General features: G+C 42.3%; 2 protein-coding genes across 10 annotated transcripts in view; both read right to left on the reverse strand.

Moving 5' to 3' along the window:
- Positions 1-16,229, reverse strand: part of ACTR3B (actin related protein 3B) — an 89,127-nt gene that overhangs the window by 22,125 nt on the left and 50,773 nt on the right. For 6 of the 9 annotated variants that reach the window (XM_063098939.1, XM_063098932.1, XM_063098930.1 and 3 more), the window contains 4 exons: positions 15,628-15,735; positions 11,924-12,067; positions 8,414-8,587; positions 6,822-6,914 (listed from right to left, as the gene is read on the reverse strand). In XM_063098939.1, the coding sequence (XP_062955009.1) occupies positions 6,822-6,914; positions 8,414-8,587; positions 11,924-12,067; positions 15,628-15,735 (519 nt within the window). Of the gene's footprint in view, positions 1-6,806; positions 6,915-8,413; positions 8,588-11,923; positions 12,068-15,627; positions 15,736-16,229 lie in introns of all 9 variants that reach the window. The other 3 variants (XM_063098935.1, XM_063098933.1, XM_063098934.1) reach the window with 3 other exon arrangements.
- LOC134381154 (ATP synthase subunit e, mitochondrial) lies at positions 397-713 on the reverse strand. Its single transcript, XM_063101203.1, has one exon. It carries the CDS (start codon positions 683-685, stop codon positions 470-472), a length of 216 nt encoding a protein of 71 aa, XP_062957273.1. The 5' UTR covers positions 686-713; the 3' UTR covers positions 397-469.

The following is a 16,229-nucleotide window of genomic DNA, read 5'->3' on the forward strand; positions in this document are numbered from 1 at the left end:
CTGAACCCAAAGATTGCGATCCCAGCAAAGTCTGAACAAAGCTATGTCTAAAATATGGCTGTATGACACCCAACCACGTCCTAGAGGAAATCCAAGAATCTCCAGGGCTGGCTCTAAACAGCTGCCTGATCCTAGGGGGCGTAACAACTAATGACGAATTTCTGACAGGAATCACCCACACACCTTTTCTCTTCCCCGTGACCTTTTTCCTTCAACTGCTGTGATCTGGCCTCCGCCTGACTCCTGTCACAAGGCTGCTCATCTCCTTAGGGTGAACCCAATGGCCGCTTCTCAACTCTCATCTGGTGTGACCTCTCAGTGTCACCTGACAGCACTGATGACAGCCATCTTCCCCTGGCTTCTGGAGCTTTCTTTCTCTTCTTTCTTTTTTTTTTTTTTTTTTTCACACAACACAAAAAGCTTTATTCATCCTCTACTGCTCTGGAGAAACGCAGCTCACATGGGCCTCTCACTTTAGTATGCTGTCATCTTGAGCTTCTGCCAGTTCTCGGGCAATCCGCTTCAGCTCGTCCTGCCTCTTTTTCTCTTCTGCTGCTACCCTTCTCTCCTCTTCCGCCCGCGGTTTCAGGTAGCGGTAGCGCGCGGATCCGTAGGCCACGCCGAGGAACAGGGCGGAGTAGCGGCCGAGCTTGATGAGCGGAGAGACCTGCACCGGCGGCACCATCTTGTCCCTGACCTCCGCACCGGAAGCACAACCCTTTCTCTTCTTTCTTAGACTACTCCTTCTTGGCTTCTGTAACAGTTAATTTTACGTGTCAACTTGGCCAGGATACAGCACCCAATGATTTAACCAAACACTCACCTAGCTGTTGCTGTTAAGGTATTTTGTCGATGTGGTTGACATTAAGTAAAGATGGCTCTCCATAACATGAGTGGGCCCTCATTCAATCAGTTGAAGGCCTCAGGAGCAAAACCTGAGGTCTCCCAGAGCAGGAATTCTGCCTCAAGAACGCAGTGTGGACTGCTGCCTGAGTTTCCAGCCAGTGGCCTGCCCTAAAGTTTTGGACTTGCCAGCCTGAAAGCAAGCCAATCCCTTAACATAAATCTTAACAGATATGAGTATATAAATAGTAGAGATAGAGATAAAGACCCAGAGACATATCCCACTGGTTTTGTTTCTCTGGAGAACCCTGACTGATACAGTCTCTTTGGTCTCCTGTCTCTGCCTGTCCCTTAAACACTGACCTTCCTGTGGGTTCTGCCCAAGGCCATCTTGTCTCCCTTCCCATCTGCATACTCTCCCTTGGTGAGATGCATTCGCAGACCTTCATTTCTGTCAGCCACTGATGATACTCAAATGTCTACATCCAGCCCAGACCTTCTTTCTAAGCTTCTAAACTATGTATGCAACTCAAATCTTCTGACTCTTCAAGTGGGCTCCATGCTCCTGAACCTCCAACCTCCTATCTCAGTAAAGGATATCCCGACCCTCCAAGATGTGCAAACAAGAAACCTGAACCTTTTTTCTCCTGCCATATCAAACACCATCTAATACTGTGGGGCCCTCCCTCCTCTCTCTCCCTCCACACAACTACTGCTGCCACTTCCCAGTGTAGGTATTGTCCTGTCTCTCCCACAGTACTCCAGCAGCCCTCTCACATGTCCTCCTGGCTCCAAACTTCTCACCTCCAATCCACATCCCCAGGTGCACCCAAGGACCTTCCTAAACCTAAGTTAGGTCATGTCACATCCCTGTATAAAATCTTCAGGATAAAATCTAACTCTGTGCAAGGCCCCTCCAGGTGGATATGACGCATCTCTCCTTGGAACTTCAGTTAGTCCACGGTGGCTCACGTCTCCCATCTGGCCCTGAGCACATGCCAGGCTTCATGCTCACCATGCCCGTGTTCAAATGTAAGCTCCAGGGATCTGAATTCTTTTCCACAAACATGCTCTGCTCTCCTTCACCCTGGCTTTGCAAACAGATGATTTCCACTGCCGGCAGTACCCTTCTCTTCCTCTTATACTGTGTTCCCTGCTCTGACCAGGAGGTCACACCAGCCTTTGGGGCTCAGATCTGAGCCATCCCATAGGGTACTTGTTAGCCACATATATGGCTATTTAAATTTACGTCAATTAAAATGAAACAAAATTTAAAATGCTGTTCCTCAGTTGCACTAGTAACGTTCAACAGCCACGCTGAGCTGGGGCAACTGGACTTCCTTGCTATTCCTCCTACCTTTTGGGTACACTTCCTTCACAACAGAACACGACACAGCACTGAAGCCAGGAATGCTCCTCACACACCCCAGCCCAGTGAATGTCCACCCTGGGCTCCCGCAGCCCCCTGCACTCAGTGCCGCAGGGCCCTGACACGCTCTATCTAACACTCCGCTGCCCGTGTGCAGCCGGTGGCCACAGCCTGGCACTGTGCAGGTGCTCAAAGACATTTATGCAGCGCTGTTATAACAACGGAGCACGGCCATCTGCTCCTCCGTCACTCTCTCACTGAGATAGCTTCTGCAAGTTCTGCACAACTGGGCCAGTCAAGGTCCAGTTATTAACATCAGTCTTCCCTTCCCAGTAAGAGAAAAAGCTTGCCATTTTGGGAAGTATCAGTAGTAAGCATCAATTAAGTTATGGGGGATATGAGCATGGAGTTGGGACTGAAAGAACAGAGCTTTGGAACCTTCTCTACCCACTACCCTGCCCAAACCAGGGAAGCGACCTTATTATCTATTCACACATTAGACTTCAACCAGGATTTCACCCGAATAAAAGGCCTATTTGAAAAAGGATTTAAAAATATATCATATATTTTTTCTGATTTTGTCTCCCAAATATTAAAGATATTAAAATTTACTCAATATTAAGAATAAAATATACATGTAACACATTTACTTTACAACGTGGCTTCTCTTTTAAAAGGCATTAACATAATTATACTATATATATATCAATTCAAGGAATTTGTTACAGAAAAATCAGTCCTTGAATTATATCAAGATGTACTCAACATCTGCTTGACAAACATAACGAACAGGAATCTTTAACAACTCCCAACCCACTGCTAAACAAAGCAGGTTTAAAGATGTTTTGATTGCTGGCCCACCCTCCCTGCCAGATGTCTCCCTCTACCTTCTAACCACCTTAGGCTGCAGCCAAAACAGCCTTCAGCATCTCCCTACTCTGCACTTCTGCTGGCACTCAATATAGCTCAATGGCACCTTCTCAAAGCCTTTCTTCATCCCCTCTAATTAAATGCAATCTGTCCCTTCTCTCAATTACCATAATTTGCATGATTCACTTAACTGACATTTAGCTTGTAGTGGTTCCCATTAGAGTTATTTCAGTATTTTTAGCTTTTTTATAAGCTCTTGAAGAAGCATGGCTTACACATACTTAAATCTCCCAACTTAACAACAGTGTCTTGTACCTAGGAGGCACTCAAGATACCTCAAAAATACAAATGAAACAGAAAGGCACACTACAAAGCAACTCAGACGGCCTCACCCTCAGGTACAGCTTGCAAGTGACTAAACACCGTGTGATCCAAGAATGAGCACACTGCCAACAGTAGTCCTCACTTTAGCTTTGCATTACAATCACCTAGGGAGCTTTTAAAATCCGGATGCCCAAGCTGCACCACAGCCCAACTATATCAGAATCTCTGGGGCAGGGGCACAAGACCTCTGTCCATTTTTAAGCTCCTCGGTGATGCCCCCAGGTGGTGGAGGCTGCAAGCTCATTTCACACAGCACCTGCTCTCACGTGGTTCTCCCTCCTGATCCTCCCGTCATTCTCAGAGGCTGAACAGAGAAAGCAGACAAGAAAATACCCTTCTTATCTGCAAGCCAAACTGAAATAAAAATCAGACAGACGATGACTACTTTCATCTTAAAAAAACTGCTTTGGTCTCTTTTGCTTAGCTCATTCTCACCATGTGACACCCTGGTCACCACGGGACCCTGTAGAGAGTGCCCACTAAGAAGAATCCCCGCACCAGATGCGCCCCCCTGGACCATGAACTTCCCAGCCTCCAAATTCTACATTCTCAGCCTCAGCTGCTTCGTTGCCCTCAGACTTTAAAGCACACGCTACATGAAGAGGAGGGCACACAACAGAAGAATCGGTCCTATCATCTCCCTCTGCTTGGAAATGGCTATTTCTAACCTGCCATTTACTTTTTGTTGGGTTACTTCTTAAAAGCAAAACTAACAGTTAACTTCACCCATCATAAGATGCCCTGAAAGCTTATAGAAGAGACTAGAAAAAGCAGTAGAGGCCTGGGGGTGAAAAGCATGTGGTGCAGAAGAATTAGAAAAGAACCAGCTACTATGTCGAGAGGACACTTGAAAGCTCTTAGCTAGGTCCAATGGCGAGGCACTGAGCTTCCTGCCAACACTCACAGGCATGAGCAGTCTTGGAAACTACCTTCAGGTTCCAGTCAAGCCTCAAATGACTGAAGCTCCTGCTGACATCTTGATGACTCTCTCCTAAGAGACCTTGAGCCAGACCCACCCAGCTAAGCGCCACTCCTTGATTCCTGACCCACAGAACCTATGAGATAATAAGTGTTTACTGTTTTAAGCCACTAATTTTTAGAGTAATTTGTTATGCAGCAGCAGGTAACTAGTACAGTGTACAAGAGCATGGGCTCTGATAGGGTGTTTGAACCTAGATCCACTACCTGCTAGCAGTGTGACCTTGGGCAGATTTCTTAATCATGTTAGTTTTCTCATCTGCAAAAATGGGAATATAACTGTTCCTATCTCACAGGGTCATTGTGAGGAGTTCCATAAGATAATGAACAAAAAGACTTCCTGGCATGAAGTAATTGCTAAATAACTGTTAACAATTTAGAAAGTAAAATAAATTGTTTTGCGTTTTTGAAGATTCTAAATTTGTACTCAAACTCACAGAAGCAGGGGATTAGAACAGTGGCTACCAGGGGCTGGGGACGGAAGGACAGGGGTGCTCGTCAAAGGGCACAAACCTGCAGTTGTGAGATGTGCAAGTTCTGGAGACCTAGTGCACAGCACAGAGACTACGGTACAGCGAAAACCTGCTGAGAGGGCAGATCTGAGGTATTCCCACCACGCATTAAAAAAAGGGTAACTGTGAGATGATGGACATGTCACCAGCCTGACTGTGGTATGCATTCCACAATGTATATGCATATCGAACCATCACACTGCACACCTGAAAAATACACAATGTTTACCTGTCAAGTTTACCTCAATGAAGCTGGGGGGAAAAGATTCTAAATTTTCACAGCTACCTTTTATACTCACTTTCTACTGTTTCCATTTTCTCCTCTTGTCTGTTTGGCCTGAGTAAGGCATTAACCAATGGCTGGGAAGGTCTCAAATGTCTCAGTAGAGCCTAAAGTAAGCTGCCCCCTGCTCGCTTCACATAGTGCGAGACCATCCGGCAAAGGGCTGACCACTCCCAGAGAGTTTCTGCTGGACTCCCTGTCACGTCAGGGGCTCATGGTTTCAGCCCGTACAGCCCAGGGCAGGGTGACACACTGCCTGGCCGGTGTTTCTGCAGACTTGGTCTCTGGGAGCAGTGAGAGTCCCACTTCCTTTACAAGGGAGTGACAGCTACTTAACTTCACTCCTGTGCACTTGCTCCTCGCTGTCATCGACAAGAAGACGCAGCTAATGTTGAGTGAAATTTAAGAAGTAGGAAGGACAGGGCACACTGTTTTATTTAACTTTCACACTCCAGTCTCTCTTTAGTTTCCCTCTCCTGGTACTTTTTATTGCAGGACAGAGGTGTTTAATTACAGATATGCAATAAATAAAAATAGATTTATTAATTTGTTTTCATGCATAAAAAGTTGCCTATAAGACAAAAATTTCCAATTATAAAAGTAGTATTTGTTAACTATAAAATTTCAATTTTAAAACACAAAAAGGAGAAAGTAAAAGTTATCCATCATCCCACCCCCCAAAGATATTTTTACTTTAAGAGTTTTGTATATTTCAAAAAATATGCAAACTATATTTTAAAATGAAATAACACTATACGTAAATTTTACAAGTTGGTTTTTTCATTTAACAATATATACCGTAGACATCTTTTCATTTGAATGTACACTGCTTTACCTCATTCTGCTTAATGGCTACATAGTATTCCACTGCATAGATGAAACAAAATTTATTGAGTTCTCTTTGTTGAGCCTGATTCACCCCTCTTTTAAATTCAGCTACCTCAATTTGAACACAATGAAGTTAGGTGGCTGAAAGCTGACAGCAATACTCACTCAAGTAAAGGTCAATTAAAGATGAAGATAGGCTAACTGACCATCGCTTCAGCTCTCAATATTTCGCTGTTAGCATATTTCCACTTATACAATATAGTTAAATGGACTAGATTTTTCTCATTCCAAGTTTCAAAATTCCAGACAATCAAAAAATTCTGTAAAAACATCACGAGTGTGCTCTATTCGATTTCAAGCTCTAACTTCTCTCTGACACAACCACACCTGTTCTGAACCTAAACATGCAAGAAAAAGGACCAATGCAGTTCAAGGAAAGCATGGGGAGGGGTATCAGTTTTATCTTTCAATAAATACATATGGCTAAAATTGTCCAACTTAAAATACAGCTTGCCAGATTAAAAGATATTACAATATTTAAATTAAATAATTCTAGTTAACTGAGGCATATTTTCAAACATTTAAGTCATCCCTCACCAAGTAAAATCTTTTACAATTAACTGCCTTTAACAAATCCTATAAAACAAAAAGTGAAATAGGAATGTCTGCATAGTGACATTAATAACCTATTCTAAGAATTATGGGCTTTTAATTTTGGAACGAAATCAAAGCACCTTACCCAAGCAGCTTATACCTTATACAGCGGACGCCGCACATCGATGGGACAATTCTGTATCACTTCATCAACAACATCCGAAATGGATTCCATAAAGTCTGGGTTGGCAAACTAAATTTTATATAAATATAAAAGAAACATTACATATTTCTCTCAAATAGGACAAAAGAATAACTCCTTTTAAAAAGTAAGCTTAACAAATACACAATGTACTGCAAGTTAAAACACTTCAAATTGAAATAACAAATACATCCAACAAGTCCCACGACTGACTGTGTGCACTCCGTGGTCATGACCCACGTCTCCTCAAAAGGTGAAACATGGGTTTAGTGAAGGAACAGACCAACCAGCCCCGCACCATGAATGCACAGTGACTTGTGCTAATAACAGAAAGGAAAAAGCACGTGCAGGAGCTATGTGATATGCGATGAGAAACACACAAGTGTATCACCGTGAATCCTGATACCATGAATAAAACAGCCAAGGTATAAAGGAAAAAAACATGTTCAGTGAAAGATTAATTAAACCTGGTCTAGCAGACAGGGAAGGGGGGTGTTTTATTTGATGGTGGTGACTTTAAAATGAAACAATCCACTTAATAACAATCATGTTATTGATTAAACAGCCTTAGATTAGATCACATAAGTTAAATAAGCTAAAGCATAAATAATTCAACTCAGTTACATTACACTTGGAATATACTTAAAAACCAAGGAAAGTTTTAATGTGCAATAGTCCCAGAGGAACAAGAAGATATCAGTTGTACACCAGCTGTTCACTCGATATTTATCAGTTTAATGTCTGTTTTAAATCAATACTATCAAAAGTATGAGCATTCACCAGATCACTATTATTAATTAGGTCATTATTAGTAGTATTCATTAGATTACTAGTGAGGTATACATTTTGCACCATTTCCCTGTACAAAATAGTCATATACGCACCTAAAACAGGCAGCAGTTTGTAACCTACCTCCTGAATGAATATAAACTGAATTAGGCAGGAAAATATAACAAAATACAAATAAAATGCACTGTATATAAACCTTACAATGTTGCCTCACAATTACTACTCTCTGCAAAAGTATTAATAATTCTTTGTGACTACTAGTTAAAATGGTGACATCTGTAATTCGTACACTAAAGAACCAAAGTGCTAGCCCTCAGACAACAGCTTTACCTAACTTGCAGCCAGGAATACAGCAGGACCAACTGTCCTGGGTTAAAATTAGGATTAGGAAGGACAATCACGAAAGGTAGAAAGGTTATATAAGTTATCCCACTTTGATGCAGAGGCAACCTGCATACAGCCCTTGAGATTAACTAGTTGCCATATTAGCATGTGCCCCCTTCTTTGAGATTAATTTCAATTCCTTTATCTCCTATTCCTCTTAAAACTTCCTCCCAACCTCTTGTGGTATAATCTATCCTTAACTGGTAAGCAGATCATCAAGTCTATGGAGAGGAAGCGGGGGACTGTCACAGTCTGAAGAGAGATTTCTGGAAGTGAAGCTCGTCAGGCTTTCATTGAGAAGTGTTCTTCATGCACACTGGGTGGCAGTATTGCTCCATATACACCACACCCTAACACACGAAAAAGAAACATCTTACCTCTGGGTGAAAGAATATTTCGGGTCCCAGGAACCTTTCGTAACCAACATCTATAACAAACTTTTTCTGGTTGATCGCATTGATACCCATGTACTGTTTGATCCACTTCCGGGGATCCACATCATACTTAGCAAATTCCTTAACTATATCAGGGCAAATGTAACAGTATTTCTCCTGCATACACACAAAAACATCATCAGGCATTAACGACTACCCAGAGTCTCTGCTCTCTGACAAATACCCAGTAACCCCACACATTAAACACATCCCTGAAATCAGATCTTCCTACACCATAACTCCAGTGTGGATGTGCTATCAAGCCTCATGTTCTATCATCTTTCATATCAGACATGACCACACTTGGACTTCAGACACATAAGTCTGTTTTCTCTGCAACTCAGCTATTAATCTCAGCCTTGGTCTATACAATTTTGTTTCCATATTGTTTGAAATAATATCTAAAGGTGTCTATAAAGTATCAATATCTTGTTTCCTCCCTGTTGTCCACCTCTGGAGCAGCAGACCAATGCTGCAGCCTAATCTACCGAATGTGGTAGACTGTCTGCATCCAAATGCCTCACTGTGGTGGCTTCTTTGTATACCGCATGTGACGAGCCAAGTGTATCTGGATACTAAGGGAGTGATCACTATCAACCTGGTGGTCATTAACCTGGTGTGGAGTCTGACACAGTACTGGCATCCAGCTCTGGTAATTTGCCTAGAGATAGTATACCTTGTTGATTAGGTATCCTAAGTCACTCAATCAACACATATTTATAGAGTGTCTAGGCATCTGGGATACAAAAGTTAAGAAACACACACAGATCCCTGCCCATATTACACTCTAGCTGAAAGCCAGACAATAAGCAACAGTACAGTTATTAAGTAAATGACATGGTATGCTGTAAGGTAATGGGTACCATGGAACAAAGAAACAGCACAGTCAGGTAGGAGGAGGACTGGAGTTGCCAGTTATGTTGCTGCTGCAAGAGAACTTGTTAATGGTTTCCACCTGGCACCAACAACCAGCCTGAGGTGTGCAAAGTGTTTCCTGAGTATCTGGTGATATTGGTGTTCTTGGGGATCTTTGTGGTGATCATCTGTCCTTAGAGCTAACCTCAGCAGAGCAGCAGGTGACACCTGGGCTCCAGCTTCTGAAAGTAAGAGTCCCGTGGGCAAGAGCCAGTGGGCCCGCTCAGCACCTCACACAGCATCAGCACCCAGCTGGCTCTTACTGCACACTGGGGGAGGAGTGGCTTGCTCAAGGGCCTCCAAAGACGTTTTCATGATGTTAAGTTTAAAGTTTCTTAGAATTCCAGAAACATCTTCTAATTCCATCTTGTGGATTATCTTTGGTATACTCTAGAGGGATTGTTTAAGACTAATGGACAAGAACTGTTACATCCCTGCATTCCCTGATGACGGCAGGGGATGGGGCGGGGGAGTGGGGGTGGCAGGTGTCATGGTCAGTCAATACAACTTTAAACCTACCAAGACTAGAGATGAAAGCATTCAGCTGTTAGAGGCCTGGTCAACATCCTACAGCACCTCCACTCACTTAACTGATGGCACAAAATGCTTCCATTGGTTTGGGTGCAGAGTAGCAGCACTGATCTTAAGGTTCTGGATTCATGCTGAGGGGACAGTGTTTTCACGTTACACACACCCTCAGCCCCACTCCTGACCAAGGGAGGTCGCGGCAGTAGCGTGAAGCAGGGCAACTCTAAACCAGTCCTTCTGGGATCTCTTCTCTACAGAAAGAAGTGAGATGAGAACTTCCGGGGCCAACCCGTCAGCAGGGTCAGGGCAGCTGACTCAGAGACTACACAAGGAGTCTCCTTCACTCCTGACCCTCACAGCTGAGTGATGCGCACGCGTAACTCAGTGTGTCATCAGTTCACATTTCAGGGTCAGAATTGGAACCCAGGTGGCCAGTGAGTAAATTTAGCAAATGCCCAGCATGAGGATCAGGAAAGCTACCTCATTAGTCGTACCACTCAGGTAATCTAGACTGAAACAGGAAAGACAGACCTGCCAGAGTGACCCTTGGGCATTAATTCCAATTTACATTTGTAACAAATTTGGGGTAATAAGGGAGCTTGGATTAAATATCCAGTTTTTTCTTCCATTGAAGAAAGGCTAATACAGGAGGAGAGAAAACCTGTGGAAATATTTTGGTCTAAAAAAAGTCTTATGACGCCTCTGGAAACCTTCCCCCTAAAGGGAAGGGGCCAACCCTTCCTGGTTTGCTCGGGTCTTCACCACTTTAGTGGTGAGAGCCCCCATTCCTGGAAACTCTAATCCCAGGTAAACCAGGAAGGTTGGTACCGTACTTTCAGGACCCTGCACTATACCAGCGCTCCTTGTCCTAAAAACACCTCTGTTTTTATGAAGAATGTCAATCAAAACTTGGGAATCCTCTCTGATGCTCCCTTTCCTTCCACCAGCCTCAGTTATGAGGCGCTTAGATGAGAGGAAAGCGGCAAGGAGAAGGGGCGTGTTAGACTCACCTGGCCACGTATTATACCCCACCCTTAAATTCTTCTCCAAAAAGAAAATCCTTCCCTCTTCATCTATATAATAATTATCATTGGGTTGCTAAGGATTTCTTGCATTTTGGTTTTAAAAATTGTCCTGATTTTATAACCTGAAAAGAAAAATTCCTTTAAAAGGGCCTGTCAACTGCCATCTACAGAGCAATATAAAGACTAAACTGATGGAGCAGGTCAGGTAGACATTTTAAATAAGGACCAATCGCCATTTTTCTTCTCATCTTATTGATTAAATTCTAAAACTACCTGTAACTTCCCCAGCATCGTAGCTAGAGTCTATAAACTACAGGTGAATTTTCTTTAATGATTCTGAATCCTAGAATGGTATTACTCTGAAGTGGATTCTCGGGCTGCAGAACCACATGAGGGGCACAGGACCTGAGTGTGAACATGGGCGGACTTCATGGGATTCCTGCTGTCACTGCTGCTGCTGTGGTTTGCCTCCTGAGAACCACATGAGGGGCACAGGACCTGAGTGTGAACATGGGCGGACTTCACGGGATTCCTGCTGTCACTGCTGCTGCTGTGGTTTGCCTCCTGAGAACCACATGAGGGGCACAGGACCTGAGTGTGAACATGGGCGGACTTCATGGGATTCCTGCTGTCACTGCTGCTGCTGTGGTTTGCCTCCTGATTCTAAAATGAAGAATGGAGGGAGACGTGGAAGAAACGCTCAGTTAACTGAAGGTTCAATTAATTAGGATCCGATTAAATGATGCCGTGCCACATAGGCTGGTGCTCACTACTGGTTACCTTGCTGCTCTCATCTACAGCTGCAGCCTCGACAGCGTCTGCTCAGAACAAGAGGCTAAGCTTTGCATCTCAGCCACTCAACTCAAGTGGTAAACAGGGAGGGAGAGGAAGGACAGTAGGAGCAGGGATGACAGGTCAGGGCAAGAGTCCAGAACACCATTTCTCTCTCACCCCCAAACCGACCGGTTTCCCATCCGTTTTTTACCTTAATGGCTTTTGCGGTCTCCAGTGACTGCTCAGGAGGGATTCCCACCTCCCTCTCCCTTAGCAGCTGTTGAATGAAATACGTAATATCTCTACCTGCAATCGGGATGTGTTTGATGCAGCTTCCAATTACATAACCTTCTGCCTAGGGAAGAGGAGGATGCAGAACAACCAGGTAAGTAATTCCGTGCTTAAGAGCTACCCGTCCTTGTCGGTCCCTCCTGGCACTAATGAGCACTTACTGAATCCCCGCTCTGTGCAGGTTCAGTACTGGAGGTCCTTCTAAATGCCTGCACATGCAATTCCATTAATATTTAAAATTCTAAATTACTCCAATAACCTGAAACTGTTCATAAGCAACCAAAATTATGTTTTCATTAGGAATGTGGAAAGAAAAACCACATAGGATAGTCCATTTCCAAAAAGTAATGCTGTCTGTGAGAACAGTAAATCCAGTTTTTATCTACAAACTGTTAAACCAACTATATATCTCTGCTCATATTTAAAAGTCAGAAATTTGGTTAAGTACACAGGTCTTAGATCCTAACAACTTGGATTCCAATCTCAGCTCCACACTCACCAGCTGAGTGACCATGGACAAGTTTAACATGTTTTAGCTTCAGCACCTTCATCCATAATATGGGACAAATAATACCCAACAGGGGTTTACGATATAGGTTAAGTGAGCACACAGCAGTCTTTTGGCATGTACTAAGAACTCAATAAATGGTCCCATTTACTGTACCAAGGCATGATTCTGGTAAGTTAACCCAAACGCTACGCCATCTGAAGAACAGCGGTGATCAGGAGTTTGGATTCTCTCATTGCCCTGCCTTCCTGAGCCAGTGAAGGCATGTCTGTGAGGTGCCAAGAAAGGAGGTCACAACAGCTCTGCAGCTGCAGCTTGATCACTAGCAGGGCCAGTGCCAAGAGTCCACACACCCACAGCAGAGATGAGCCCAAGGCTCCCTCATCAACCTTCCTGTAGGCACAGACTTGCCACAGAAGCCTCGGGCTTGGACATACAAGTGTCCAGCCTGCTCTGTGGGGAATGTGCAGGATACTAATGGTCAGAGTGGACAACGCCCTACCACAATATCAGATAAGGAAGAGACACTCCAGGTTTCACACTGCAGCACATCACAGCTTCTGTGCCATAATACCCAAGCAAGACAGCGGAATGGAAGTGGGACGCTGACTTCACCTCACAGGTACATGCATTCTCACAGTCGCATGCACTAGATACCGTCACCAGTTAAGTTGCAAGGACTGAATTTCTCCTATGTGTTTTTCTGATATACCTAACTTCTAGAGGCAAATGAAGATGTGGCCTTTCTGCAGAATCCAAATATTTGTAAAATATTTTAATGTGGAAATAAAAGATATGTATGAATTAGTAAAATAGTAAAGATTAATTTAAACCCATAAAAATATCATGAGCTATTAAACAAACTATTCACAATTATGTTCCTTGCAATACATGTAACATGTTCTAAAATTAACTCAGTGTTTAATAAGTGTCAGCTTCATCAGAGCATTAAAAACATTAAAACAAGCTACATGTTCAACAGAAAAATAAACATATGAATTATGTTATGCCCACATGACAAAACTATAATGTTAGCTATTAAATATTTTTCACAGAATATTTAAACCTAAGAGAAAAAAATTAAGGTTAAATTAATATGCAAAATATAACTTTAGGATTTATTATATAATTAGAATATCAAGCCAGATGTAGGACATTATTTACAATTTTGCTTAAAATGTGTATGCATGTGTGCATGCACATGTGTGTGTACATGTGTTTCTGTTTACGCTTGGAAGGCTATACAACAAAGTATAATGTGGCTCTCTGGGTAGATCTATGCATAATTTTATTTTCTTCTTCATATTTTTCTATTTTATCCAAATTTTCAACAATAAATGTAATTTTTATTAATTGGGGGAAAACTTAACTAACATCCAGTTTAAAATTTAAAATACAACTTTCTCAGTGGGCCTGGAAACCGTGTGAAATGTGTGTTCTTTTCCTAGATCAGATCCATGGGATAGACACAGAACCAGAAGGAAGCAGCCTACAAGCACCTTATCTTGGATCTCAGTCTATACTGCTCCTTGAGAAAGCCAGAGGTGTGAGTTTTCAGTGACTATTATATCAAGCAGCATTAACACCTCTCAATGATTCACAAGAAAGAGCCAGTGTCCTGAGATTGGTGTGAAGGGGCTCAAGCCAAGAGCACACTTTGCAGGGAGAGACACCCATTCCTCCTCCCCATGCAAAGGACACTCTGACATGACAGGGACATACGGACTGGGGGCAGGAGGAGGGTGTACTTGGCCTTTTATCTTCCTGACTGTAAGGACATCAACTGTTAGGCCTCTCCACTGCCCACTGCAGTGATATCCGACCTTTAAGGCATTAAGGCATTAGTATATTAGTACATAATTCCTTCAAGTTCTTGAAATGAAATGGTGACCATTTTTTCAATTAATGTAAATAGATGGTTTTTTTTTTTTTTTTTTTTAAAAAGATGACCGGTAAGGGGATCTTAACCCTTGACTTGGTGTTGTCAGCACCACGCTCACCCAGTGAGCAAACCGGCCATCCCTATATGGGATCCGAACCTGCGGCCTCGGCGCTCCCAGCGCCACACTCTCCCGAGTGAGCCACGGGCTCAGCCCATAAATAGATGGTTTTAAAAAACCCTATTTTGGGGCTGGCCAGTGAGCTCAGTTGGTTAGAGCATAGTATTGTAACACCAAGGTCAAGGGTTCAGATCCCTGTACCCACCCCTTGGGGCCACCAAAAAAAAAACAAAAACAAAAAAACCCTCATTTGCATTTTTAAGAAGAGGTTTATATATGCACATACTCATATATGAAGAAAACATAAGGGTGCTTCAAAAAGTCTGTGGAAAAATAAAATTTAAAGATAATACAAATCCTTCCATTAACGTTTTAAAGACCCTTCGTATTTATGATATACATAAATAACTAGTAACAGTGGTTACTGGGCAGTAGATAATCAGGAATGAGTCTGACTTTCCACTGAATATTGGACAGTTGTAATTAATTTTCAAAACAAATTTTTTTAATAATTTCTTTATATAGTTCATTAGGCCAAAAGAAAAATACAGAGGTCTCTTGAAACCTGAACTAGGAATCACTTCTCTAATATTTTGAAAATTAAAAGCAAAAAGTGATATTGCAGAGCCTTCTACAAGTCAAAATGTATAATCTCTCCTTCTTGGCTCTTAAATAGATTTTAAAACAGAAGCACTATCTGGTTAAAGCCACTCACATCTTTTCAGACCACAGACATAACCTTTCAAATGGTCATGCCCTGCACCTACAAATCGGACATCCAAAATGATTTGTCTCCCAGCAGCTCAGAATTATAACCCAGGAAAACATTTCCTGTTGATATTACACACATGGGAATCAAGAAGAGGACCTGGAAATCCCAAACTCCCACTGATATTCTGACTGTAGAAATCTGCCACCCTGAATTTTAAATTGTTACTGGCCATCTTGTTCACTTTCTCACAAACCTAGGTTTTAAAAACTCTTGTTATCTTTTCTAAGCACAACTATCACTTAAAAAGTGGTGCTTTAACTATAGAAGAGTGGTGTTTTTCATTCCCTTACCTCAAATCAGGTGTTAAGCCTACAGAGTTAAACAACAGTACCACCTGTGCTTACCACCGGGATTACATGGGTGACTCCATCTCCGCTGTCAATGACTATCCCTGTTAACGTGCGTTCACCAACTTGTCGTGACGTCCAAGATGCAGCTAAGGCCAGCACTGCCTGGAGAAAAGACATGGGAACCACTAGCACATGAGGAACGTTTTCCTAAAGTATTCTGTCTGCTTGTTCTCAGGTTCAATCCACAAACTCTTTCCTACTTAGTACATGCGAGTAACTCCTTCCTTTTCCTATTTTTTTTTTCTGATTAAAAAACAAAAATGATGATAACTTTATTATGTTGATAAATATAACATATGAACCTTTACTATTTAATTAATACAGAAAAGTAGAAAGAATAAAGCAATAAATTACCCAAGATCCTTTAGAAATAAGGAGTGCTAACATTTGATTAGCATTCCAGATAACTCTGTGTACAGATGAGGGTATTTCACAAAGTTTGTGGAAAAATATAATTACAAGATAATACAAATCTTTCATGAACTTTCTGAAGTACTCTTGTATTTAGTGGAAGACTGGATAGTTAGAAAAATGAATTTTTTTTAATTTTTATTGAATCAAAATTGATTTTACATATTTTGGGAGTTCTGCATTGA

The sequence above is a fragment of the Cynocephalus volans genome, chromosome 6 (genome assembly GCF_027409185.1).
Source record: "Cynocephalus volans isolate mCynVol1 chromosome 6, mCynVol1.pri, whole genome shotgun sequence".
NCBI lineage: Eukaryota > Metazoa > Chordata > Mammalia > Dermoptera > Cynocephalidae > Cynocephalus > Cynocephalus volans.

What these genes read in the sequence shown, in the direction of transcription:
- LOC134381154 (XM_063101203.1), bottom strand. Translation starts at nt 685, where the DNA reads ATGGTGCCGCCGGTGCAGGTCTCTCCGCTCATCAAGCTCGGCCGCTAC.